The sequence below is a fragment of the Odontesthes bonariensis genome, chromosome 20, assembly GCF_027942865.1.
Source record: "Odontesthes bonariensis isolate fOdoBon6 chromosome 20, fOdoBon6.hap1, whole genome shotgun sequence".
NCBI lineage: Eukaryota > Metazoa > Chordata > Actinopteri > Atheriniformes > Atherinopsidae > Odontesthes > Odontesthes bonariensis.
The window spans coordinates 25,093,933-25,121,570 of NC_134525.1; the positions used below are offsets into that span (position 1 = coordinate 25,093,933).

At 41.6% G+C, this 27,638-nt stretch overlaps 1 protein-coding gene across 2 annotated transcripts in view; it reads left to right on the forward strand.

The window, feature by feature from the left end:
- Positions 1–243: 243 nt before the first annotated feature.
- Positions 244–27,638, forward strand: part of itgb1a (integrin, beta 1a) — a 32,652-nt gene continuing 5,257 nt past the window's right edge. For both annotated transcript variants that reach the window (XM_075452893.1, XM_075452894.1), the window contains exons 1-10: positions 244–580; positions 21,296–21,362; positions 21,717–21,802; positions 22,028–22,262; positions 22,355–22,525; positions 23,180–23,418; positions 23,719–23,874; positions 23,968–24,063; positions 25,980–26,069; positions 26,320–26,460. In XM_075452893.1, coding sequence (XP_075309008.1) covers positions 21,296–21,362; positions 21,717–21,802; positions 22,028–22,262; positions 22,355–22,525; positions 23,180–23,418; positions 23,719–23,874; positions 23,968–24,063; positions 25,980–26,069; positions 26,320–26,460 — 1,281 coding nt within the window. In that variant the 5' untranslated portion in view covers positions 244–580. The remainder of the gene's footprint in view (positions 581–21,295; positions 21,363–21,716; positions 21,803–22,027; positions 22,263–22,354; positions 22,526–23,179; positions 23,419–23,718; positions 23,875–23,967; positions 24,064–25,979; positions 26,070–26,319; positions 26,461–27,638) is intronic.

The following is a 27,638-nucleotide window of genomic DNA, read 5'->3' on the forward strand; positions in this document are numbered from 1 at the left end:
GTTAAAGTAAACGGGTTTTTTTTCTCAGTACCAGTAGTATTTGTAAACCAAACATGATTCAATTCAGAATATATTGTTTTAACTGATTCTAATCGTGAGCACGCTTTAAATGAAGCACAGGAGAGATATTGTGTCAATTTTTAATTTTTTGTTTGTTTTGAATCTATTTTATTTTGAAGATGCAAACAGGAACCGTTTTGCACGCGCCGCTCGTGCGTTCGGGAGGGGGCAGCTAAGCTGGTCTTGCCTCTCGGCGTTTTTTACATGATTCGGACCGAAGAGAAAAAGAGCCGCCGAGGTTTCGCCGAGACACTGTTTGCCTCTCGAGATATCTGTTCCTTTTTTTGGCTGTGATAGTTTATGTCGCGCGGAGCCCCTAACTGCTGCTGAGGGAAGCTGAAGGGAATGAGCAGCGGCAGAAATCGCCTTTGAGTTTTCGGAGGAGAAAGTGGCCCCCGGTGCCAGCAGGGCAGATAGTTGATGCTTTCTCCTGCGTAGCGGATCATCCCAGGGAGCTGGACGAGGAAAGCTAGCTAACTGCCCCTGCATGTTGCCTCGGATATAACACCACAGCGGCGAGGTAAGCACAACTCTGCGTTTCTGACCTTCTTTTCTTTGTTTTTGTCCTCAACCTGAGTAACTTTCACAGCGTTGTTGTCGGATTTTGGGGCGCTTTTTTATACTTTTTGAGTACACGCATACTGACTGTACGTTGTAGCGCCTCTTAAACGGTTTCCGAAGGATATTAATAGTTTCGGGAGCTCAGAAGTGAACTCACAGGTGCTGTGGTGTAGTTAATTTTATGTTAGACGCTGTATCACTGAGTGGTGGAAATGGAATTAAAGTTTCAAGGTCAATTTTCAATCTTTAAAATGGTTTTGTTCTTAATTTTGCGCTTTGAAGTAATATCTTATTGTGGGCTGTTCGGCAGCGTGATGATTGAACTCACCTGCGTTTTGGATGTGATCTTTTTCGTTTTAATTGTGCACACGACGGCTGTTCATCCTTCCTTTGATGTGGATGGTCATATGAGATGGCTTCAACAAGTGATCTCACATGATTTATTTTAATTACTTAGGGATCGCATCACATGAGGGGGCTGACAGCCCAGAGGGAAAGTCCAGTTAGAAGTCTGATAGCATGAACAGTTAATGTCTAGAAGAAACAAAGCTGGTATCAGGCTGTAGAGTTATGTTGTGTGAGACGAAAGCCATGCTGACTCCACAGTGTAGATGGAGGGCCTTGGAGTTCAGTTTAATCAGGGAAATGGAGGCAGGAAGAGAGGCAAGGACGGAGAGAATGAGGGGATGTCAGAAGGAGATAAGGAAGAAGTGGCTGATGGAGGAGGGAGGGAGGGGCTGAGAGGAGGGAGAAGAAGGCTAATTGAGTAGGAGGGTAAATGTAGGACAATGTGGGGGTGGGGTGGGTGTAGGAAATGTCCACGGTAGTTAGAGCTAGTGGCCACCAGCTGAATGGATGTGACCCCAGACCCGCAGGGAACAGCTGCTACTGCAGGAGCCCGGCTCCCACCTGATTTATGAGGCCACTTAATACACACAGAGAGCCACACCCAGGTCTTTCTTCTAGACATGTGACGTTCAACATGAATGTGTATGATGGTGTCTTTGGTGGTGAGTGACGTGCACCTTATGTGTGAATTTGTTGCCTCTGGGACGGAATTGATGGATGTGGATTCTGGGCTTGTGTGTGTGTGTGTGTGTGTGTGTGTGTGTGTGTGTGTGTTTCTCTGTTCCTTTGGGACAGAAGTGATGAGTGTATATGATTGCTCTCCACAACACATGCTTTGTGCCACACGGGAAGATCTTAGGCTCAGAAGCGTAAAATGGTGAAGACAATCGCCCGTTAGAGCCATTTACCTCGACTACATGCACACATTTGACCTTAACTCAAGTCTGATCCCAAATGAGCTTTTATCTGTGATACATCGGGCAGTAACTCTAATGGCTCACCACTGAGCGCTTACCACAGTAGTCTTTCTTACACCGCAAGTGTTAATCAAGCCACATGGTCATATAAATTCAATTTATGGTTCATTTGTTCCGCATCATTCTTTTGCATGTCATTTGTCTGATGTGTGTGTTTTTGAACATGCACATTTTTATTTTTACTTTTAGATTTGCTGGTTGGCCTTGTTCATGGTTTTTGTTTATGACCACCAGAGCTGCTTTTAGCCATTTTGTTGTGGCTTTGCTCGTCGCTAGCTGCTCTCTCTGTCCACGGTGAGCTCAATTGCTCCTCTGGGCCATTTTTAGTTGTGTGCCTCCTGCTTCTAAAAACAGCCTCTGAAACACCAAGGAGGAATGGCACAGTTAAAACTGACCCCCGCTTGCCAAAGTCTGCTGGGAAAATGAAGCTAAAAGTGCTATGTTGGTAGTAAATGGTTGTCGGCCTATTGCAGGCTACGAGTGCCATCCTACTGTGTTTTTGTGACTGCATGAAGGCTTAACTTGTGAGACTATAAAGGGTAAATGCTGATGTGCTATTTAATCATTACAAGTCTTTGCTCAAGGACATGAAAAATGAAAATATTTGTGTTTTGAAATGCAGACATAACTCGCCTTTCACCAGCACTTACAATAGGAGAGCTGAAATCAATGAAATGGCCATTATACCGGAGTGGGAAACTGGGGAAGGGTACCAAGCCTGAGTGCTTTGTTAGATAAGAAAGCTCAGGGAGCTGACAGGAAATGAGTGGGCAGACACGGGCCTTACATACATCACCGTTTCCCAGCTTGGATTTGCTCTTAGGTCTTTGCTCCTAACTTCTCAATGTCTTAATCTTCTCTAAATCTGTAGTCTCAGTAAGAGTGCATCCCATTTAGGTCAGATTTGACTTTAATTAGCCAGAGTTCTGCAGCAGTTTCTTGTGTTTGGAACATTTGACATTCGAGAGCTTCCGTCAGCTTTAATGAAGTGAGGAGAATTTAAGATAAGATTTCTTTGTCAAAAAAGCATGTTTAAGAGCATAATGAGCGTCAGTTGTAATAAGCAGCTTATACAGACGGCATGTTTTATGTCAGAAAGTGATAAGAACCAGACAGATACACATCAGGTGTGTAATTGTCATTGCTGATAAATATGTAGCCTAGACTATATCCTCAAGGAAGCAATCAACCATTGGACCTATAAAACGCGCATCAGTTTCAGATGATTTGTTCTTTTGCTTGAATCCAAAGGTGTTAAGTTACTACTGAATGCGTTTTTATTCCGATTCATTATTGACCTACTTCTGATGTCTTTTGTATTTTTCATCTGTATCTACAGACCGTATTTCTACAAGTTGAGATGTTAGCTAAGTTCAGCAAAAACTTAAACCTGTATATATTCATTCATTTGAACTGTTGTTTAGCAGGCACCTTGCCTCTTCAAGATGTGCCATATATTTTCAATAGAAGACCGATCTGAAACAATCACATCTGTGTCTCAAAAGCCATGCTGTTTTTAGTTGTTCTGAATGTAGTCTGGCATCATGCTGCTGATATCAACATAGACCTCCCAGGAGAAGACATCAGCTTGGTGGTACCCTATGCCTCTAAATGACAATATAAGCAACAGTACCTCCACACGTATACAAGTTATCCATGCCGTGGTCTCTGATGCACCCCTGTACATCACCAACAATGGTTTTGGCACCTTTTTCTGACAAGAGTCTGGATGGTCTTTCTCATCTTTGGCACATAGAACCTGAAAGCTGAAACATGGACTTCTGATCGCAGAGCACGTGTCTCAACGTCTTTCTGTTCAAGTTCTTTCCCCTTCTGGCTGGAAAACTCAGAAATGTTTTTGTGCAAAGGTTATACATGGCTTCCCTTTTCCATAATATGATTTCAAGTCATATTTCTTATTGAGCAGTGGCGTGTGTTGAGTTTCTCTGTAATTGTTGTCCAAGGTACTCCAGAGGCCTCGCGGTCATAGTGATCATGGTTGCATGACAGTCGCCTGAGGGCTCAAAGGCCAATGCATCCAGCAGTAATATTAAACTTAGATTTCACCATAGGTGTTAAGAAAAAATTGAAAAGACCTTTTCAATTTTGCATTGAGAAGTTACAAATCAACGATTCTCTGATGGACTTTGGCATAAAGTGGCGGAGCCATGGCCTGTTCTTTCCAGAAAAAGCTAAGCGTTCCGTGGATGCTGATTTGCATACCCAATCCTGATACAGTACTCACATTGTCAATAATTAACCTGCTGATCGTAGAATCTTCTAAAACAACGTTACTTTCACAATCTGTGAACATTTATCTTTCTTTGCCTCTCACTCGACTTTTTTTAGTGTGTGATGCTGGCATGAAATTCAATATTACTCATAGATTACTTACAGATTCTAGATGTACTTTCTGAATGCAGTGAGTTTATGTTGTATTTCAGAAACTCCCAACTTTTCTGGAAATTTGACCCGTACCACATGTAAATAAAGCTATTCACTGTCTTTGTAAACAGTTACATGTCGATGTTTCAGGGGTTTTAAACAAATCACTGTGAAAGATGCAGAAAAAGCTGGAGTACCAATGGGAGGTAGTTGAGATTTGTTCCATTTTTATCATGAGGCTTTATATCTGCAGAAAAGTAGAAATTAAAATAAATCCAGCAACACTTGACGTGCTTCGTGGAAACAAGTTTCACACTTTAGAATGAATCTGACTAACAAAGCAGGTTGCAAGCTTCCTGACAGAAAAATTATGCAATACTCAAAATTAACAAGATATATGGTATAATTGACTAATTAATGTAGTATAGAGCAGCAGCTGGGCAATGGGCAGTTGAAATGCACCAAACTTCACGGCTGAATAAACACAAGCCTGTGTGTCTTGTTTGAACTACTTTTTACATACAATGTTCCGTCTCAGGCCTCTAAAAAAGCTCTTGGGGATTCGACATGACAGATATTCCCTTACTGTTCTCGTGAGAAAACGCACGCAACTGTGGAGTGCTTGCTGCTAAACTCTGCACGGCGGTCATTCTCTTCTGGCTGCAGAAGTGGAGCCCCTCTGGTTTAAGTGTGAAGTTCGAGGTCTAACGAAAGACACATTGTGCCGGTTTTCTAGAATTAGGCCCTCAGCCGACACATGGTGGAGGAGTTCACAGATAGCCCATTTGGGTGTTGAGGGAGAATTCTGGAGCCCCGTGTGGCAGTTAACACGCAGTCTTTGCAACAGCTCAGCTTCTGTTGAAAACCTTGTATACTGTAGTTTGCCCTTTGTACCGCTGTTTTCACTTAAATCTGTGTTTTAGGGGTGTTACCATGAAGGTTGTGATTAGACCGAAGAGAAAAACATTTGTGATTTTGAGTGATGGATTGAATAGACTGCCATAACAACTTTTATAGCCATTTACTTCCACCTCAAGATGAATTGGAATGATCTGCTTCTCTGGTTGTTGCCATATACACACACACAAACACGTGTGTATATATATATATATATATATATATATATATATATATATATAAAAATATAATTTTAGTTTTCCTTTGACATTGCATGCAGTTGCGATGCATCTAAAAATCATTGTGTAGTCTCATTTAACTTTGTATTGAAGACCTGAAGATACCCCCCCCTTTAGTGGATATAGGTTGTATCCCATTTGCAGCTGCTCTTCTCCAGCTTACTGACAAAGGATCAAGATAAGTGCCAACCTTTTGTTTTCCTGTTGGGTCTTTTGGCTGTTTTACTCTATTTGTTTGAGACCGTTTCCAGTCTCACTTGGCCTTTGCCATAGCTTAGATTACGGTGATGGCCTGGTTTAGGTTTAGATCAGACATGCTTGATTCACAAAGACAATATATGTGTCCATTTTGGCAGCAAACAATATTTCACCTCTTTGCAACAAAGCAGTCTGGTACAGTCTCTCTTTCTCTTAGTATTTATTTCTCCTCTTCTTCCCATTGAATGCCTATTACAATGTCGTTATAGCTTTAATAGAGAGATTTGGCTGGTTTCCAGGCATCTTGAAACAGGCTTCCTGTGTGATCAAGTCGCGCTTCCTGTGAAGTGCATATTCAGCATATGTGGGGAATTTTTGGACACTATACTGCGCAACAGTTCCCGACTCCACAGACTTTAGCCCGAGCTCACATTGTCACTCCCAGGCAACGTCACAAGGTTCCCAAAAGTTTTCTATAACATAGCCTGATCGCTAGTTGTGAGAACTGGTGTTCTTGCCCTAGGTCTGCTTATAAAAGATTATTAACCATTAACAGTAACACAAACAACTTTCTACAAATGTCTGATTTCACACATGTTTTGTAGCCGTATGGCTGCTATTGAGATGCTGTCTCTTACCTCTACAGCAGCAGCATGTGATGAAGCATGATAGAACGTGGAACTGTTACAATTATCAAACTAGTTTTAATCTGTGTTTTTAAGGAGTTGAGGCAGATTTGTGAGTCCGATTTATTTTTTTGTATCCTGCGATGAGCTGTTTTCACACTTGCACCTCACAGTGTGAGATACTGTGCTGTTTGGTGCAGTCTCTCTTTCTCTTAGTATTTCTTTCTCTTCTTCTTCCTATGGAATGCCTATTACATTGTCTTTATAGCTTCAATGCTTGCACACTTATAGCTTCTCACAACACTGGAGCTCCAGTTCCAGTAGAGCACTCAGGATTAAATAAATACCCTGTGGAAATCAATGTTATCTTTACAGCGTGCCTAGAATGGTGCATGAGGCTTCCTACCAAAAAGAGTTCAAATGATTTATTGGTTTGCCTGATTGGCTTGTGCCAACTGGACATTTTAAAAACTTCCATTTTAAAAACCTGTAACGTTTTCCATGAAGGCCTCATGCAGGGAATCAAAGATTTGTCACTGTGAAGTATTTCAAACGTTGAAGGCTTTAAAGTATATTAGTATAGCCACAAGTTACCATTATTATTTCTCAATCATGATTTCTCAACCTACATTTAGACGCACACCATTTCCACCAGCACAAATGTGCTCTGAATAAATAGATGTCAAAACACCTGTATTCAGCTACAGCCGTGAAGCTGTCTGTGCATTTAACCTGCCGTGTCAGTCATAATCCTCCTTATATTGTGTTTATTGTGTTGATGTAAGTTACTTTTTCAACTTCTCTTTGGCAATAGATTTACTGGCCACTGGGTAGGCTCCTTTTTCTACTACTGACACACAAAACAGTATCAGTTAATTATCAGCATAGAGAGACAAACATATCTTTTTAATTGGAGGGGAATATGTTCAATTCAAGTGGAAATGAGTCTTTGCCTCAGAAAAGTGTGGATCTGTCAGGGAATTAGGTGTACAGTGCCCTTAAAGGTGGGGTAGGGGTTCTTTTTCTGGAGCATTTTTTTACATAATGCTTGAAATACTCATCACACCCCCATTGCAACCAATTAATTAAAAGTTTTGACACAAAAAATGAAAAGTTTTAGTGGCCTCTAGAACGTACAATGTAGGAAAAACACTATCCAATCATACTGATGATCATCATAACGATGATTGGATTCTGATGCCGTCTATCAAACTGCAATCTGCTCCTCCCTCCCCCTCCTTCCCCCTGTGCGCGTACCCTTCTTCGTGAACGAATTACGTGTCCAGAAGCTTGGCAGGAAGCTAAACTAGAGCCAGCTTGGCTAGCACCTAGCATTATTAAACTTATAGTTAGCATATACTAAATACGGCAACGATCGATGCTTGCTGTCAGAACAGCGCTCGTGCACCTTAGTGCTTGTGCGCGTTCGTGTACTCTAGAGGCGTGGCTTCGGGGGGAAAGTGAAGAAAAGGGTTGGGACTTTTGACCTGTGTATTTTCAAAATACAGCTTCGCTGGACTCAAAATCCAGGATCTCCTACCCTACCTTTAATTGTTAATCAGATAAAGGTGCTACATCGATTGTTGGTCAGCTTCTACGTCTTTTGTATTAACTCTTCAGTGTTAATATTAGTATCACATCCCTGAGCAATGGAAAACAGCATATAGGTTAGGAGAATTCATTTTGAAGCAGAAACTTATCAGTAACCTTACCCATTAGTAACTCAAGATAGTAGAATTTGACTTTGACTTTGAGGTATCCCACAAAGGTGGCAAACAGTTGCATTCTCACTTGTGGCTCCTCCAGAATATGTAAAAAAAAAAATGTTATGGCTGCTTTGCACACATGAGAATGGCTTTAGTTAACTTTTTGGAGTGATTGTCGAAGCCAGAAAAGGGAGGGGGGGGGTCATAAATAGCAAAGCCATGAATACTGATGTGAACCTGGCCCCCTTCCAAAGTTTGTGGATTTGCCTCCATTGTTACAACTCAACTGCTGCGGGAAGATAAGATGTGAACGCTATTCAATGTTAATTTGTTTTGGTTGCAAAAAGCGACCATCTCTGCTTAAGTGTTATAGATTTTTTTTGACTGTAAATGTTAGAAAGTCTTTTCAAGGCCACCCCACCTCCCCACCTCCCAGTGTATCTTTAGCCTCTGCCAAACACAAGAGGAATGTTGGCAGGCTTTGAAACAACATATGTGGTTAAAGTGTTTTCTGTAAAAAGCAGAGCAGATTTTGTAATAGCAGCAGCAGCAGCAGGCTCTCTGTGGACCTACTGACACAACTGGAATTTAGGCTTTAGCTACTGCCCTCATTATTTTATTAATTTATCACAATAAACATCGTAGGCCCAGAGGGGAACCATTTTGAAAAAGGCAGTGACTTTGACAAAATACTTTATTTACTGCATACCTTGGATCAGAAAACGACTAGACAAGTACAGAATGTGTTTTCCTGACCAGACCAAGTCACTTTTAAGGAATGTCTGTCTTCCCATTTAAACAAAAAATGAAAAGTCAACAAGCAGTGAAAACACTGGAGATGTAACAGTAGACAATATTTATTATGGCTTTCGAGTCTTATGGCTTCAGTTTGGTACATTTTGTACAGCAGAGGAAAAAAAAGTAATGTTTTTATTTTTCCGATTGTCTCACACCTCTGATACCATTTAAAGTGGAAATCATTTATTTAAATGGAATCGCCACTGTTGAACAGATGGTCCCTCTTGTGGTACGCTCCTTGTCACAAGTCACATATTGAACTGACCCAAGTTGTTAAAGCATGGACTGCAACACTGGTTAGTAACCCGACTGACTGAGAGTTTGCGTCAGAATTCCTCCATCACATATCGGCTTCCTAAACTCCCGACTTCCCATTCTTCAACCTCGACTTCCCTTCAACCACCCATTTCCGAACTGGGAATGCAGCACGGTCTTAGATTGAAGGCAGGATTTTTGAGTGACCCCCTGCGAGTTTTTCCCTGCAAATCTGAACGGCTCACTAAATGCCACATTTTCAGGGAGCAAAACAAAATGACGGAGTGGTGTTTTTTTCTGAGTTGGCAGTGACTTAAGACTCCTAAAGTGACTTAAGTGCTCACAATCGCAAAAAAAAAAGTTTTTCCATAATATGTTTGTGAAAAGTCTCCCATTAGCACCCAGAATAATGAACTTGCTTAATAATACTTCACAGGGCTCTAGACTAACTTTTTACACTTGTTGCACTGGTGCGCCTAACTTTTTTTTCTTAGGTGCACCCAAATTTTCAACCGCATTGCATTTAACACTACAGTTTTACTGGTTCATTTTTATTTTTTTTTTATCGAAATTTGAAGCACAATTCTACAAACTTACTGAACCTAACTTACTAACTACTTGCTGAAAATTATTGGAAAAGTGTTGGTGCTTAAAGTGCTTCACTGACCTGAAATTTAAACTTAAAACATCTCAAGATAAATTAAATAAAAAGAAAATACAATTTACTTCCATGATCAAGAGTTTATAATGCAATCTACTTTTTAATTTTCATTTTATTATATGTATTTGTTTATGTTTTAATTTTCAATGATAAGAATATTACATATGGTTTATGCAGTAACGAGACGGTAGGCATATTATTGACATAGGCTACATCATGACATGACATGGCTTACCTTGGGCATGGACATTCTTGACCTCAGTGTGTCCAATCACCGGTCTTCCTCTCCTCAAGATACGGCCGTACACAATGACGCATTCCTTTGTGGCGATATCTGTGTCTCCGTCGATCAGGAATGCCATGTACGCACTTTGTAATTAGCACAGACGTCTTTTTTTTTCCAATGTATCTGCGATGACTCCTAGAAATTGGGCGCACGCGACATCATTGCTGTACGTCGGGTTTACGTTCAAGCCATTTTTCTTCTGAAGAATTATTTCGGACTTGAACTTAGTGAAGGGAAGTTCTTCTTTTGCAATATGGTAGGCAACGTTAAACGTGATTATCATCTCGGCCTCGTCCGATGATCTGTTTGCTGCTGCCTGCCGCTGAAAGGCAGCGGGGAGAGGGGACACTTGAGCAGTGCACTTATTGCGGCAGGTAATGTGTTTCATAGATGCGTTGGGCTTTTTCAGTGTTTCAATTCAAAATGTATTAGAACCAGTCACAAATGCACTATTGCCAGCCATGGACTTCCCACACTCTTTACAGTAAATGCAGTGCATTATATTATCGGCTTTACTGCATCTTAGCCAAGGAAACTGGTCAAGCCACTCTCTTCGAAATGTATACACTTTACCCCTTTTAATTTCAGTTGGTTCTGGCTCGGAGTCCATCATATGTGGCTCATTATCTGATGCTAGCTCCGGATGCTAGCTCATTATCTGATGCTTGCTCATTATCTGATGCTAGCTCCGGACCAGGGCATGACATAACGTGGGAGGTTGATGGCTCCGTGTCAGAGCATTGGTTGTGGTTGTGGACGAATCAGGCCTTAACAAAAGGTTGTCAATCGTTCTTTTCATCTTATCACCCGCGGCTACATCCACTGTTTATCTGACGGGCCTAAGTTCAGGACAGAGGCCTAGGACAGAGGGGGGTCCCGCCCTTCACTATCTCTGATTGGTTTAGACCACGATATGGGTCTAATGTGTGTCTGTTGTTGAACCACAGGGAGACTTTAAGAGTCACGTAGACTTTTTCTTTTCTTCCTCGAACGGGTGGTCGCACCGATGTGACCTCAGATTTTTTTTTTAGTCGCTCCATTGAGAAAATAAGTCGCACTCTAGAGCCCTGCTTTATGAAACCACTTTGCTCAGACAGCTGTTCTGGCTGTAGTCAGCAGTAGCTACATTAGTTCAGCAGTTGGGGCTATGAGTGGTCAATGCGTCATAATTCTAGAACGCCATGTCCTGCAGACATCTGCAGAATTTTGCTTTGGTGACTCGACCATTTTTTCGTCAGGATGTTTGCAGGCAGATCTTTATCAGTGTTATGTGATTTTACGGTTTGGGTGCCTTCTCACCTTTTCCTGTGGATGAGGTGGAATTTTTGTCATGCCAGTGCTAAAAAAAAAAAGAAGCGAGACAAACAAACCCCCCACAGAAAAGAGTCATGATTGTAAAATGCTGTACAGTTGACAACCGTTTATCTGCTGCCTTTAGTTCTTCTGCTTTTTCTTCAGTTTACACTTTTACATGTCGGCACTGCAGCAGTGTCACACAAATAATCTGTTGTTCAGTGTAATGAAACATTCTGTATGTGATGTGAAAACTGTTACCCAGAGAATGTTGCTTTATCAAATCAAAATCAAATTTATTTATATAGCACATTTCATGTACAAACAATTCAAAGTGCTTTACATAAAATAAAAGCATTGCAGCAGGGAGTGGAAGAAGCATTAAAATACATAAAAGAATATAAAGAGAAACAAATAAAATAATTTAAATGAATTACACGCTTTACACTCTGTCCGTTTGCTGTATATAAAACGTGGATACCTTGCTACATACTGCTACTATTCTTGTGTTTTTGATTTTCTCATCATTTGAAAATAGAAATAGTGGCTTATGTCACTGACACTTGAGTGCATATTTTTAGAGTAAAGGACGACCGACTGAATCACATGCAAGAGAACTCATTAGGCGGCTTATACTTGTTCTACTCTAACACTTGTTCTTTGGAATCATTATTTTCACAGTTTTCCCCCATTTCTCTAAGCTTCTCCTATTTAGGAATAGTATGACATCTGGAATGCTTGTGCAATAGGGAAACTATGTTGACTTCTCTCATTTTGACCTTCATCTTCATTATCCAGGGTATTTTTCTGTCTCTTTTCTTGTCTGAGTGGAAATTTCAAGCTGGCAATTAAATTAGAATATCATCTACATATGAAACAAGAAGAGGATGTAAAAGATAAAGACATAAGAGATTTCTCATTAGTAGTCTTTGTTGCGTCGGCTCTTTTAGAAAAGAGTGGGGGTGAGTGGGGACACTTTAAGTATCAAACCCTCTGTCATGGTCTCAGAGGGCAGCCTGATTCATTTCTTTTGTCGGCGAGGGTCCTCCGAATGGTGGTGAGAAGTGGGGTGGGGGTGGGGGTGGGGGTGGGGGGGAATTGGACACAGACACAGACAGACGCTGTTTGGTATTCTCCTTCAGTTCTGCTGCGCTTGTACGTCTCAGGACTCAGACATGTTTTCCCACTCTGCGCTTCTGAAGGGTGTGCGGAGTCAAAGCGCTCTCATGGTTTGGCTCTGCTCTGCTCTGCTCACGGTGGAGGGAGTGAACTCAGCAATTGTGTGGGTTAAATGAGGGAGGAGGGAAATAGCACGAAGTAAAAGGGAGGATGGTAAAGATATACCACAGACAGCGATGGAGTAACTCGACTCATCCTAGAGTGTTTTTAATGAAAAATTCATTTGAAAGCTCAACATGAAGACATTTTGTAAACTTTAACTTAAGCCACACAGACTGGTTTATATTCTCATGAATATATAAACATATTTACTTAAGTGTTCTATTATATAATTAAACTGCTGGTTAACCAGACTTCTCATACAAATGAAGGTGGATGGATTAGGAGAGACTAATAGGCCAAATCTGGAGAGGAAAGTCTGAGGTCTTTTTCCTTTGGACTTGAGGCTACCCTCTCTCCCTCTGAACTATGCAACGCCCTTTCCTGTTTTTCCCTCTTTTCCATTCCTTCGTTTCATAGACTGAGAAGAACGGCCTATCTGAGCGAGGGAAGCACCAGGGCCCCCGCTACAAAGGCCGCTGTGACTCTGAGCTGCCACTTTACTGCCGCGTTGCTTGCCTTAGTGTTTCAGTCTCCCAAGCTTCTGGTTGTTCATTATTCACGGCAGTGCTCGGTGAACGAAGTACAACCCCGATTCCAAAAAAGTTGGGATCCTCTTTAAAATGTCAAATAAAACACAGCGCAGTGATTTGCTAATCTCATAAACCAGCTTTTCATTCACAAATAGAACATGGGGTAGATGCTGAAAGTGAGATATCTTGCTATTCTATAAAAAAAAAATCTTTGATTGCAGCAACACATTGTAAAAAGGGTCAGCGTAAGACCGGGAAAAAAGTGGTACTAAAAAGAAACAGCTGGATGAACATCTTGCAACTAATTAAGTTAGTTCAGTAATCTCCAAAAAACTGCATCTACATGCTGTGCAAGAATTGATCAGAGGGGTGTTCTTGAATGTAAAATAGAACATTTTCATCAGTAGAGTCCAAGAATCTGGAGACATCTGTCTGCACGGGACGCTGCTTTAAATCACTATTGGATGGCCGTGATTTCCAAGCCCTCAGGCAGCACCGCATAAAAAGAAATTGCATGATTCTGTCATGGAAATCACTGCATGAAGTCAGGATCACTTCCAAAAATGAATGGTCTTGAGCACAGTTTGCCTTGCTGTCCACAAACGCAGATTAGAAGTCTCATCAGAAGCACTGCTGTCTCCTCTGGGGAAAAAGCTAATTTCAAATGAGCCGAGGCGAGTTGGAAAACTGTTCTGTGGTCAGACTGACTGAAAATGTCAATTCTCCTTTTGGAAATCATGGACGCAAGAGGATAGGGGCCACCTTGATTGTTGCCAGTGTTCAGTTAGAAAACCCTCTGAAGATATGGAGGTGCATTAGCCGCTTATATATCTGGAAAGGCTCTATCGGTGCTAAACTGTATTCGGGAGGAAAAGGTTTGGCTTTTTTGGGGTTTTTTTTGTTTTTAGGGCCAAATATGCTCCCATCCAGATGCTGTCTTTTTCGTGGAAGACCTTGCATATTTTAGCAAGACATTGCTTAACTACATTTGCATCCGTTGCAATAGCTTGAGTAACAAAAGTTCAGGTGCTGGAGCCTTCCTGCACTCCAGACCATGATATGTTTCAATGCTGGGGTGTTGTTGAGTACTGTGCATAGAAACTTATATAAAGAGCCTTCAGTATGAACATTTACCATCTTGGAATACAAAAAACAACAAAGGATACCCAGGACTGTTGGGCATCTACGATCCTATTCAATCAAAATTCATCTCCCAAATCTCCCAACAAGTGGTCTCCTCAGTTCTCAAAGTTTTACACACATTTACTAAAAAGGGTTTTGCCAGTGCGGTTAGAGGAAAGCCAGATCTTCACGAGTCTTTATGACTCAGTTAAGCTGGGTTCTCTGAATACCTTTTTATGATGTTGGTGATATGTTGATGTAAAAGCTGTAAAAAGATTTTCCTTGCGTTAGTATAATGTACAGTAACAAACTGACGGGTGACAGTTGCATGAGTCAGGGTGTTACAAATCAAGCCTCTGTGCATCATGGGTGGTGTAGCTCACATTTCCCCAAAGTACAGGAACTGCATTGCAGGTTACTATCCTGGTCAGGCTGCATTCAGTGTCTCAGGAATGCCTGAGAAGGTTATCCTGTTTTAGTCATGCACCACGGTGTCTGCCATGCATCGACTTCTGCTGCCAACTGATAGAGCTTTTGAAAGCCCGTAAAACACACTAAGCTGCCATTAGTCACAGCCCGGTTGTGCGTGAAAAGGAAAATGTATGTTTTTATGTGCAATCGTCTGAAAGACATACAAGGACAGCGAGATAAACTCATGATTGTGTAAGCCATTGGTGGTCTGTCTGGCTTTAGTGAGACAGACCACTAACACAACTTGAACTTAACAGTCATTATTCAACAGATGAGCCTCGAAGTAAATTGGTGCCTGAGTTTTATTCAGACTTACTCATCTGCCTTCTTTAGGAACTTCTGACAAATAACAGAACGATTATCAAGCCAACTCCTTAAGAAGTTCCTTTTTAGTTTCACTTAGTTGCCATGTATTGCTGCTATTTGATTTGTTTCCTTTTAGTTTCTGGAACACAAACTTGATCAAACTTACGCTGGTAGAGGAACACCGAACCCAAATTCAGCCAGTTGCTTTCCCTGTGTGTTTGAGATGGTAAATTCCACATAATGAGAACAACAGTGTGATTGGTCCACAGTGAACACAGTCTGCGATTGGTCGGGAGATTTGACAAAAAGCAACTTTGGCAACTAAGAACAACACAGTTTTTAATCCTGAAAAAAGATAAATGAATGCATCATGTTTGTTTTCACTTGCCCAAACATAGAGTTTGGTTGCCCCAGCTAAGAGCTAACTGTTAACCTCGAGCCCTAAAAACGCTGGAATTGCTGGCCTCCTTACTTGTGACCTCTGTTGTTTTATCCAGTCGAAACTTCTTTTTCCACTTCACCTTCAGCTTTCGGATAATTTCAAATCATCCTCAAGCTCTCCTTGAAATGATGTAAAGTCCCTTAAAAGTTGTCTTTGGTTATCCCAAAACTAACTTTGTCCAGAAAAAGTCTATCATTAATCATTCCGTCCAGAGTTTGTAGTATAAAAGGAGTGAAGCGGCGTTTATAAAACAGTGCACAGCATCCCCACTCAGAGAGCACAGAAGCTGGAAATGATGTGGACCGAAAAATGACATGGATTCATAAAACAATGCTTGCACATGTGGGTAGTGGGTACATATTGTTCCACTGGCATGCCCATGTTTCACCATTTGTGTCAGTGCAAAGCACATCACTTAGAACCAAAGTGGTTCCATGGCTGGTGCAGGGCTCATGCCTGTGCCAGTTCTACATTATTTATATTAAGAACTGGTTTGGTTTTCCACTGAGAGCCACCACAGAGCCACTTCATCACGTCCCTTTAACTGTCTGTTTCAATACGTGTTGAACTCTCTCTTTATTTATGATTATATACTATTACCGATGATATCCTGAGTTTCTGTTGAGGACCATGGTGTAGTTATTCAGCTTAGGTTGACAAATCACAGCATGTGTCATTTCCCCTGCAAAAATTGCCCATTTCAGTTTATAAATGCTGTTTTAAACGGTTGTCCCACTATTTCTAATGGTATTTATAAGCAGTGCTGAGAAATAGAATTTCTTCTCTATGAATGCCAACGCAGCTGGCAACATTAAGCAGTGAACCGAGGCCATGTTTCTCCACTGCTGCTTCGGCTTAATACCCATTTTGCTGAATTTTTCTCTCACTGACTTGACTTTTGTCTTTTCTCGGGCCCATCAAACAACTTTTGTGAGGGGTTGTAGGCCGTGCTTTTTGCCATTTAAACAGAAAGAACTGGTTCTAAGTTAGACTCCAGAACCAGCACCGGACCTGTTTCGTTTGCCGATTGGTTGGCATCCCACAGTTAATATTGGCAAGAAGTGACAAGAACACCAAGGAAAAGAATGTATCTGCCACATAACGAACCATAATGTCCTCCAGCGGTGTCAGTTTATCCATCCATGCAGCATTGCACCAATGCGTCACTGCAGTTTTTATATGTTTGTTTAAAGCAGTCCGATGGATTGTTTGACATCTTTCCAATACCGTCACAACAGACGGTGGTGTGCACCGCACTGTAATATCATTCTGAAAACTCTGTGGTTACGTTGTGTGACTTCTGCTCAGCTGAGGGCAGGCGGGGGAGCTGGATGGAGCCCAGTGTTGAGTTTTTTCAGAACAAATATAGCGAATCACGGAAAGTCTTGTTTTTCTCTAAATATTTGCCGTGTCTTCCACAACACCCGTGTGCTCCTTGTTGATGCCAGGAGGCGCACATCTTCAGCCGCACTTTGCTTAATTTAAGAAAGCGCACTCAGGATTGTGTCAGCACATTTCATGTAAAGAAAAGAACTAGTTAATGCACCACAGCTGCGCTAATTTCCCTCACCTGGCACTGCTCCCTGAACCCATCTGCTCCTCCTCTCTCCTCAGCAGCTGAACAGAAACCACACCCCACTACCACGCACGCTGTTGTTGGCATTGTTTCCAAATATTGCCATGGTGCCATTGCCGTTATGGTTATGTTTTACAGGGAATAAAGACTATATTCAGACCTATTATCAGGGACAGTCAAAGCACACTTTTCTTAAATCAGCCACCTTAAAAAGTGCACATGAAATAGATCGACTGTATCTCACTGCTCCAAGTATAAAGACCCAGGGTTAGATCGTAGATCCACTTAATCATAATGAGTGTCTGTATAGTTACGCACATTCTACACCAACAACAACATTCTTTGTTTTTTTTCTTTTTCAAATATTTTTCAGAGATCTTCTTAAATCCACATCCAGACCCATGGGCATTTCCAATCTTTCTTTTTGTATCTGAAGTCCTCAAAGAGCTCTTAAAATGTTGGCATCTTGACAGTATATAATTAGTTAGAGTTAGAGCTTTAAATTGGGCCGCTTCCACCTTCCACAGGTTTTTTTTTGGCCTTCCCAGAGGAAAGATGATCGTTGTGAGACAACTGTGGCGATTTCATCGGGCAGCGTCTCTAAGCAGCGGTCCTTCTTTTCACTGTGAGAGATGCTCAAAAACAGCTGCTTTCAACCAAACTTGGCCTGGAGGTTGGAGGTTTGTGTGCTGCTACAACCTTTGTCTCCTTATCAGCCGATTGGAGTAACATGGAGTTGTTAGCGTGACAACCGAAACAAAGCTGGATCATATCTTGTGAAATTCAAACTAAGAAGCTAAATCTGGTCGACTTGTGGCAGCAGAAGTCTCGTCCAAACGATGTGCCCCTCCCAGCTCAAACCATGAGTGCACAAAGCGAGATGTAGCAAACATAGTATTACACAGTAGTAAATAAAGCAGTCATGTTTAAATCCGTCATCTCATAAAACTTTACATCACTGTAACACATAAAATCTGTGTGGTCGCAGTCTGCTTCCATCCAGCAGGTACCATCATTGTATGGTCCTCGCACATCAAACGGGATGTTGTAGCCAGATCATCAAACGCTTGTTGGACAGCGTGACTTGCAATAATCGACATGCAAAGCTGCACAGTGTGTAGCTGTCTGAAGAGGAAGCTGAGCTTTGGCACATGGCTCTCAAAGCCATGAACTTCGGGTCTTGACAGAGAAAGTATGATCGCAAATACAATCAGCTAAAGTTAGTTTAAAATGAAACCGGGCGAGAGGCTTTAGAAACCCGGGGAGGCTTACAGTAGAGTTTCTCTACATTATCAGGGGCCGGTTCAGGCATACGATGGGGATGCCTTCTGAGCACCTCCCTTTATAAGTTTAGTAAACACAGGCAGCTGGGTGGAAACCTAAGGGGTGACACAGGGCCTTACCTGAAGGTTTGTACACAGCCCTTTTACAGACAGCCGTTCCACTTCCTATTCGCCCCATTATAAAAAATTTGGCTGCAGTTCAGTTGATTTTCTTTGGGGGCGCTGGCGAGCGCGTGCAGAATGACCATTGGCCATAGGGCTGGCGCTAATAACTCAAAAAATGTCCCCGCTAGCGACTGAAACCTGAAAATATTACTGTGATTTCTGACAGAGGGATGTAGATTTATATCAAAAGTACAATAACCTGGGAGTTATATCTTTCTGTTTTCTTACAGGTCTGGCATTTGCGAGTCAGTCTCCGCTAGCATTTAGCTAACGGAATCTGAAGAACGCACGGCAGATTACGACCGGCTGCTTTACGGCACTCGTCCACTGTGCCAGAGTGCTAACCTGGTGCTGCTAACAACAACCAAAGCTAAACCAGAGGCTAGTCAGAGAGTATGTAAAAGGGCTGTGCTGAAATCTGTAACTATTTGAGCTAACCCCTCTCTGCTAGCTCAGCGCTAGGACTGACCATGCCGTAAAGTGATGCCACATGCGTGACGTCACTCGTGAGGCAATACTGACAATAAATGTGTATTTTAAAAAGATCTAGTGAGTCTAAAAAATCAAACCAAGTGCCGTTTGAAAGGATAATTTATCCTGCCTTTAGGAAAATTAAAATGAAAAAATATAAAAAATTCTATCCAAAGCAATGGCTGCATCTAAGGTGGATTTCATAGTACCACCATAGAGTTTGGCGTGCTCTGCACTGCTTCGTTGGCGCCCCTAGAGTGCAGTACCACCCGGAAAAAGCCGCCAGTTTTTCCTCTCTGGTTTGTATCCCTCAGCTGGGCTGGGAGTTCTTTATTGATCGCCATGTTTCATCAGCTTGTTCAGACATTCAACCTTTGAAAAACAAATTATCTTTACACGTATTGTTGTAAGATGATGCTAAAAAGAAGAAAATAGTTGGTATCATTTGTGTGAATGGTGTTAACGGGAACAAAAATAACACCAAAGCTTTTAACCATATACCATCACACTAATTAACTAATTAATTAATTAATTAACTTACAGTGCCTGTTTCGACTCCATATTCTGTTGTTTTTCTTTCTTTTTTTATTCAAACTTAACAGTCCTCTGTGCAGCTGATAAACTTCCCAGGAAGGAGGAAGACATTTTTCCTACTTGACACCTCACTTGAATTTTCTCGCCTTAGTGTGCACCTGAATGATTGTTAAGAACCACATACTTCAGCTGAAGACTGAACTCCAGCAAGAAGAACATTTGAAGATTATGGAATTGATGCTCTATTTTTTTGTTGATTTTAAATCTCATATGGAAATGCAGCACATACCGACACGCATTGCCCCTGTATGGCTGTGGAGGTTCAAGCCATCTGATCTAATCTGGGGGGCCGCAGACAGCCTGTCTGCCCTTCTGTGTCTATATAAATGGACACACACGGTCACACAGGCATTCAGGAATGCAGCAGTCAACACCGCACACATGGACTGTCAGAGCTTCTTTTACCAGCAGTGTAAGGGAATAGACTTTAAATGGTGACTCTATAAAAAAAACAAAAAACGGCATCAGCTACTGGTTTGCAAAAAAAAGTTGAAAGAGAAAAAGCTTTTGCCTCTTTATCGCTGTCTGGCTTTAATTTGAACCTCGTGCTTTAATATGCACTGTGGTACACTTTAGATTCTGCGGAGATTTTCTAGAAATGGCTCCAAAAGATCGCGATTGATAGCGATTGAGACATTGGCTGTACATTCCAAATATTAATTGGATTTGGCTCGCATTGACCCATTCTGGCTGTAGCGTGTTAATACCACAGGAAACCATTGCTTTAGTGTCTGTGTGATCCCTTCCAGCTGCCTCTTACCAGAATGATCACAGTTTGAGCTACCGTCGGTCCTTCAACTTCAACTTTCACCAGAGTAGCGACAAGTAATGATTCCACATAGCTGATTAACTCTGAGCACATGGTTTATAAGATTAGATCTGCACATTTCAACAGCTCTTTCTTCACCACTCTTTGTTAAGCAGAACAACTTAACTTAGCTTTTTAAACTCTTTGAAAAGGGATTTAAAATCTTTTTGTTTATTTTTTTTATTTTTCCTACAAAGCTTGGCTAGCATAGCATTAGTATCTTTATAGTTGGCCTTGGGACCAGGATTAGGAAACAGTTTTTTTCTTGTATGATAACGGTACTGGTTGGATACTGGTTGGATACTGGTTGGATACTGGTTAGATACTGGTTGGATACTGGTTGGCTGTTCATAGACCGTGGTACTTTGTAAGTTTTGGATTATGACATTTGTTTTACATCCACTGTACATTGTTTTTCACTGGTCACAAATGAGCCTCTATGAGTGCATTTAGTCCCTTTATCCATTAGGAAGTCACGAGCTTTACATTAAGAGTAGCCCAAGATGCATCGACATGCTCTGACCAAAGACTCTGTTGTTAGAAACGGGATCAATAAACATGACAACAGAGAGCTGGACCTCAGGGAGCTGATGCTATTTACCGTAAAGGGTTGGTGGGGGTTAGAGGATACTCCAAGCTAGCACCAATTTTCTCTGATGCTGTGTGTTTGTGTAGATGCATGTTTGTGTGTGAAAGTGGCCTGTATTTAATTAGCTGGCTGTTACTCCGACTGCCTATGAATAGCCAAGCCCCCGTCACTGGATAATTTATTACCTCCAATTATAGCCAGGCCATTTACAAATACAATCGATCATCTCTCGCCGACTCTTCTTCACGCCTCTCGGCCCTTTTGTCCTGCGAATTTATTAATGTGAGCATTTGGGCCACCGTGCACGTCGGCTATTATTGTCAAACAAAAACACAAACAGTTGTGTTTTCTTGTGTGTGTTTTTCAGATGGACCTGAAGCTGATCTTGTTGACAACATTGTTAGGAGTCTGTTGTTACTGTAATGCACAGAAAGGTAAGATATATGTTACATCTAAAAAGCTAAATGTTTTGCATATTGTATTGCTGCAACACCCCTTCTATTCGCTCACGATGTCATTTTGTAGACGTCAGCTTGTCTAGTAAACATCCAGTTGATGAGTCTCTCCTGGGAGGAACATGTTAGCTGATAAAGAACGGAGTCAGCAGCCTTCTACCACAGGATCACAGACCATAGGGCATAATGAAAAAGATGGAATATTTTACCACTGAGGCACAGCGGTCCAGATGAACTGATGCATAAACAGGGGGCTTAACAGGGCAGGTTATTTTGCAGGGCCTCCTCTGTATCGCTGCTCCCTCTGAACTCTTCTCTCTTTGTGTTCCATAGAGGGGAACGAGTGCATCAATGCCAATGCCAAATACTGCGGGGAGTGCATCCAGGCTGGAGCCAAATGTGGCTGGTGTAAAGACCCAGTATGTGATTCAAAAAGTGTCAGCTGTGTTCACTGCTGAGCATGGCAGTCTGACACCATTACAATACGCATAGTGACTGTGTTCTTATTGTTAAAATGATTGATTATTCTTTAGCCTCTTTTAGCTGAACTTACCGCTGCTTATTTTGTCAGACTAACGGCCCATAATGAAGATGTCTTAAACATTTGTTTCCATAACCTGGCTGATTGTGCTGATGCTTTTTAGGGCTTCCTGAAACAGGGCGAGACTGTGTCTACCCGCTGTGACGAGCTGCAGTCTCTGAAGAAAAGGGGCTGTCAGGACCATATGATTGAGAACCCCCACGGAGGACAGACCATCCTCAAGAACAAGTCTGTTACAAATCGCAAGAAAGTGACAGGACCGGGCAGGGCAAACCCATTGATGCCAGAGGAAATCACTCAGATCCAGCCCCAGAAACTCAACCTCACCCTCCGATCGGGTGCGAATATACATGTTAACAAAGATGTTCGCTTCACTTTTAGATATCTATGACATTTTGGAATTGTTACGATTGTGGTACCTTTCATGCAGGTGAACCCCAGACTTTTGACTTGACGTTCAAGCGGGCTGAAGATTATCCAATTGACCTGTACTACTTGATGGACCTTTCGTACTCCATGAAGGATGACCTGGAGAATGTTAAGAACCTGGGGACCCAGCTGATGCAGAAGATGTCAACGATCACCTCTGACTTCAAAATAGGTAAGAATCAACAGGGCATTAAGCATATAAAGTAATTGTGGCTAAATTTCACTTGCAAGTGCTTTACCACCTATGTTGTAAAAATGCTATCATTCATCCTTTTACACATACGCACTGATGAACTTATAGCGGCAGAGCTGCCTTCTTTGAATGAGGCAAATCAGTCATTTTCCCTCTTTGGCAGACATAAAACACAAGTTGGACATGTTGCGCACACTCTGTGGCACGCTTCTGCTTTCGGCTCACATCTCCTAAATCAATCAAAGTTGTTCCTGGAACGTCAATGTTCCCCAAACGAAACAAGATGCCTTGTTTAAAAAAAAAAAAAAAAAAACGTATTTATGTTCATTTTTCTTTATTGTCCATGAGCCGTCGGCATGATTCGCACACAGCTAAAGGATGTCCAAAGGATTGATTCTTATCTAAATAGACTGACTGTGTTTTCCAGCATTCCATTGTTTTTTAGAATTAAACTCTTCAGAGTTCAGAGAACTCCTCTGAAGTCACTTGCTACCTGCGTACCCTCAGCGTAGAGCAACTGGTCCCAAAACAAAAAATCTCATTGACTCTTTACTGAAATGACTTATTTGCTTAATTGTTACTTAAAATGTTCATTTGTTCCAATCGAATTGTGAATCCATTTTTGTTTGAAAGGTTTTGGGTCCTTTGTGGAGAAGACGGTCATGCCTTACATCAGCACCACCCCAGCCAAGCTGCTGAACCCGTGCACAAGTGACCAGAACTGCACCAGCCCGTTCAGCTACAAGAACGTGCTGAAGCTGACCAGCAATGGCCAGCAGTTTAACACCCTGGTGGGACAGCAGCACATCTCTGGAAACCTGGACTCTCCCGAGGGGGGCTTTGACGCCATCATGCAAGTGGCTGTGTGTGGGGTAAGCAGTAAGAAGTCCTGCTGCTCAGTGATCCTGTGGGAAGTTTTCACACTGGTTTAGATTTGACGGTAATTTTCCCACCATTATGGCACTTGCTTGAAGGGATACAGCACCCGCAAAAATCTTTATGCTGTGATTTGTGAAAAGGTATTTATTTTATGAGGTCTTTGTGTTTACAAGGATTTTTCTGGATGCTAATCAAAATGGTAATCTAAAGCTCATGTGTCTCATTTTAAGCAGCTCAAATAACCACATTGTTGTGAAAGTATGTCCTTCTGAATATTTTTATTGTTTCAACAGGACCAGATCGGCTGGAGAAATGTGACTCGTCTGCTGGTCTTCTCCACTGATGCTGGCTTCCACTTTGCTGGAGATGGCAAGTTGGGAGGCATCGTACTGCCTAATGATGGGAAATGTCACTTGGAAAACGATATTTACACAATGAGCCATTACTATGTAAGGTTTCTGATCCTGCTCAGACTAGTTTGGAATGATTCTTGTAAAGTCGAGTTGCAATTGGAATTATTTTCCCTTCTATCTTCTTTTTAGGACTATCCCTCCATTGCTCACCTTGTTCAGAAGCTAAGCGACAACAACATTCAGACCATCTTTGCCGTTACCGAGGAGTTTCAGCCCGTTTATCAGGTTAGTTCTCTTTCATGCGCTTCTTTTTTTTTTTTTTTTTTTTGAATATCTTTTAAGCATTCCTCACTCCTTTTTTTTCCTGCACGTCAATTCTTTAAAACATGTAACTGTTCAGGTTCAGGCAGGTGCTTCCAGTCAAAGGTATTATCCCATCGTAGCTCTGATTTTAGCTAATTATGTACACCAGGGAATACATTTCAATATTTAGCAGATGCTTAAGATGGAAGAAGAAAAATCATCCGGTTCCTACCTGGTCTTAAAATTAGGTAAATCCAGCCTTGGATGAACAGCAACACATTTCTTTACCTTTTTATATTGTGTTGGTTACAAAGCAGTGTTTGAAGAACTGAGCGAATCCCATTCAGAGGTCTGTACGACCCCCTTTAGCAGCACTAATGTGAAGTAACCATTTTCTGTATGACAATATCAGTCTCACATTATTGCAAAGGATGAATGCACAGCCCTCTGAAGGTCCTACAGCAACACTTTACTCAGGTAGAAGACTTTGAGTGCATCAGTGCAACACCTCGATTCTTTTCTTTTTCAGACATTTACACTGTGGATGTGCTGTCGTACAGATGGCCTCACGATTGACTAGAACACTTTTTTTTTTTTTTTGCAATTTCTCCGACAATCATATTCTTTGACCTTGGCGAGTACTCGCCGAAGCGTCCGCTCCTGAAAATGGAGAACGTGAAGGTACGTCGTGCGTCGTAGCAGGCTGTGACGGGGCAGCCATCTTGTAACGGTTGCTCTCGTGTTACCACCATTGTCATGGTTTTTTTTTTTCTTCTTTTTGGCTAAAATTGCAAAAAAACTGGTGGAGAAAGGAAGGGCTCGTGAAAGGAAAAAGGGAGAGAAGATGGTCTTTGATTGGATGAATCTGAATGCCAGAGCTGCTCGTTAAGCAAGGAAGTTTTGGGCTGAAATCTGATCCCTGCAAATCCGACCACTTTTTTTTGGCCAACGGTTATGAATAAATTCAGCAAAAATGTCTTTATTTATAACTATAGTTGAGTTATACTCATTAAGTTACTCATTAAGTCACGATATTTTTAGAATAATGATGATTTAAAGACCTGTATTCATGCTTGCATTGAACACATCTGTTTAGCTGGGTTATGTGGACTGGAGACAGAGATTTTAGAAGCTGATACTACAGTCTTAACTCAGAAACACTGTCCTGAAAGCAGAATTCAGAATCTGTGCACACAAAATAAACCCTCGGAGCAAACAGGGATGCAGTAGGTGGTCTGTAGAAACCAAAGTGTGGCTTCTGGTTCACATTCTCTATACTTTCAACTGTCCTAAATGTTTCACACTTGTGAGGAAACTTTCTTATTTTGGAAGGATTGTGTGTAAATTGTTTGGCAATAACCTTATGACCCCTCCCCCTGCCCCTCTTGGCAGAAAGGGCATTCTTAGTTTTCCACATATTGCTTCTGCATTTCGGCTCACTTTTTATGTAATGACACAGTGTAATATGTCACATGCTGTTCGTCTCAGGTGTTTAGTTTTTCTCATGATGTCCTGATTATTATTACCTAATAATTTAAGGGTATTATTTCTTTTTCACAACTGTATCTCCTTCTGAATTGTTGGTTTCTGGGTCAGTTTAATCCAATCTGTCCAGGTTTGAATAACTTTTGGTCAGTCTTTTCAATTTGTCATTTGAGTCTTCCCAGCACTTATATTAGATTAGTCTCATAAAGCAAACTGATGTGTTTTTTATCCGAATCTGGAATGAGATGCTCAAAGCAATATATGTCAGGGTTGTAGTCTGATACACGTGTGCACATAAGCTGAAACAACAACCTCTAAATGTTCATGGTAAAGCATCTGTGGTTTCTCCCAGAAAGCACGAGCTTAACAAGGCTTTGACGAAGCTCGTTGTGAACTTTTCCCCCTCTCATCAGGAGCTGAAGAACCTGATTCCAAAGTCTGCAGTAGGCACTCTGTCTGCCAACTCAAGCAACGTCATCCAACTCATTATCGATGCTTACAACGTAAGTGCTTTGTTGAGATTCTTCTGTTAATTAAACCCTGATCTAACTTATCATTTGCTCTCCTGAACCGCGTGAAAGCGCTGCTGCATTCTGACAAAGCAAGAGCAGCCGAGGATCTCTCCAAAAACACATTCTCTTTTAATGCTTGGATAAGCCTTTGTTATCGTGTGCTGTCAAAACAAGGCTACCAGATGGCATTCCAATGCAGGAAACAACAACATTCATGCTGTTATCTTTTGGGTTTTGGCAGTCTCTCTCTTCAGAGGTAATACTGGAGAACAGCAAGCTGCCAGAGGGAGTGACCATCGCATACACATCACGCTGTAAGAATGGAGTGGTCAGCGAGGGCGAAAACGGACGCAAATGCTCCAACATCTCCATCGGGGATGAGGTGAGAATTAGAAAATGGATTTATCACTCTTGTTGCCATTGTTATGCTTCGTCAAATGAGGATTAAGTTTGTCAGTCTCTGAGGCGCGCACCAGCAGTCAGTGAAGGAGACACAATTTCCTGTGGTCTTAATGAAATGTCCATGCCATGCTGTGGTCAAAATAACACACAGAGACACTACTTGATAAGTTGGATGGAAGGCATCTGCTAAATGACTCAAATGTAAATGTTAGAACCTTTGGAGCAATAGAGAGCCTGAGAGTTCAGACCACACACAGCAATTGTACTTGAAATATTTCCATCATCTGCAGTTGGCCTATAAAATGCATCAGCTAACAATTAGAAGTCACGTTTTCCATGTCGGGGTATTAAACGTTGAACAGAGTACTTGTTGAGCATTATCAGCTCAGTTAAGAAAATAGTTGGGGAGCTGAAGTAACTTTACAACTAATGGTGACACTTGATGTTAAAAGCTAAGCAAAAAGCAACCTCCCACTCCTGAGGTACAGCGAATGCAGCATCAGCTGAAGCAGGAAAAAGGGAGACCTAACAAGAAAGCCGACTGAGTTCCATCGTCTGGGGAAGTGACCCGTGCCTCTCGTGCACATCTCACTGAATGTCTCATTTTCAGATACAGTTTTTTTTTTGGTTGGTGATGACTTCAGCTGCTTATTGATGCTTTCAAGAACAGAAATAAATGTTTTTCTTTCTCCATAACAATTCCCCTTAAATTATAAAATGATTTAAAAATGAAAATGGCGCTGAAAGACAATAAAACCGCTTCTTGAAGTTAGTTTTGACGACGGGACCTTTGGATTTCTTTTCCAGTTTGGGATTCTGAGTACGACCAGCTGAGGCGATCAGATTGAAACTTGAGACAATCCACGAAAACCCGGAGAATGATTTGCACCTTAACATGCGTTGCTTGTTCGCAATCATCAAATGATCAATAATGTTCCATCTGAACAGAGAATCTTCAATTTTGAAAAATTTGGATCTCCACTAGTCCTTCATTTTCTTACCACCGCATTTAGCCTCCATGCAGTGTATTACTGTAACCTTTTTGGCCACAGAGGTGACTAAATATAGCTTCAGAGTTGAACACCTCAATTTTTGTGGTGCTTTTCTGATTTCCTCAAACCTTTCATACATTGTTGAATTTGAGATTCTGTATAAACC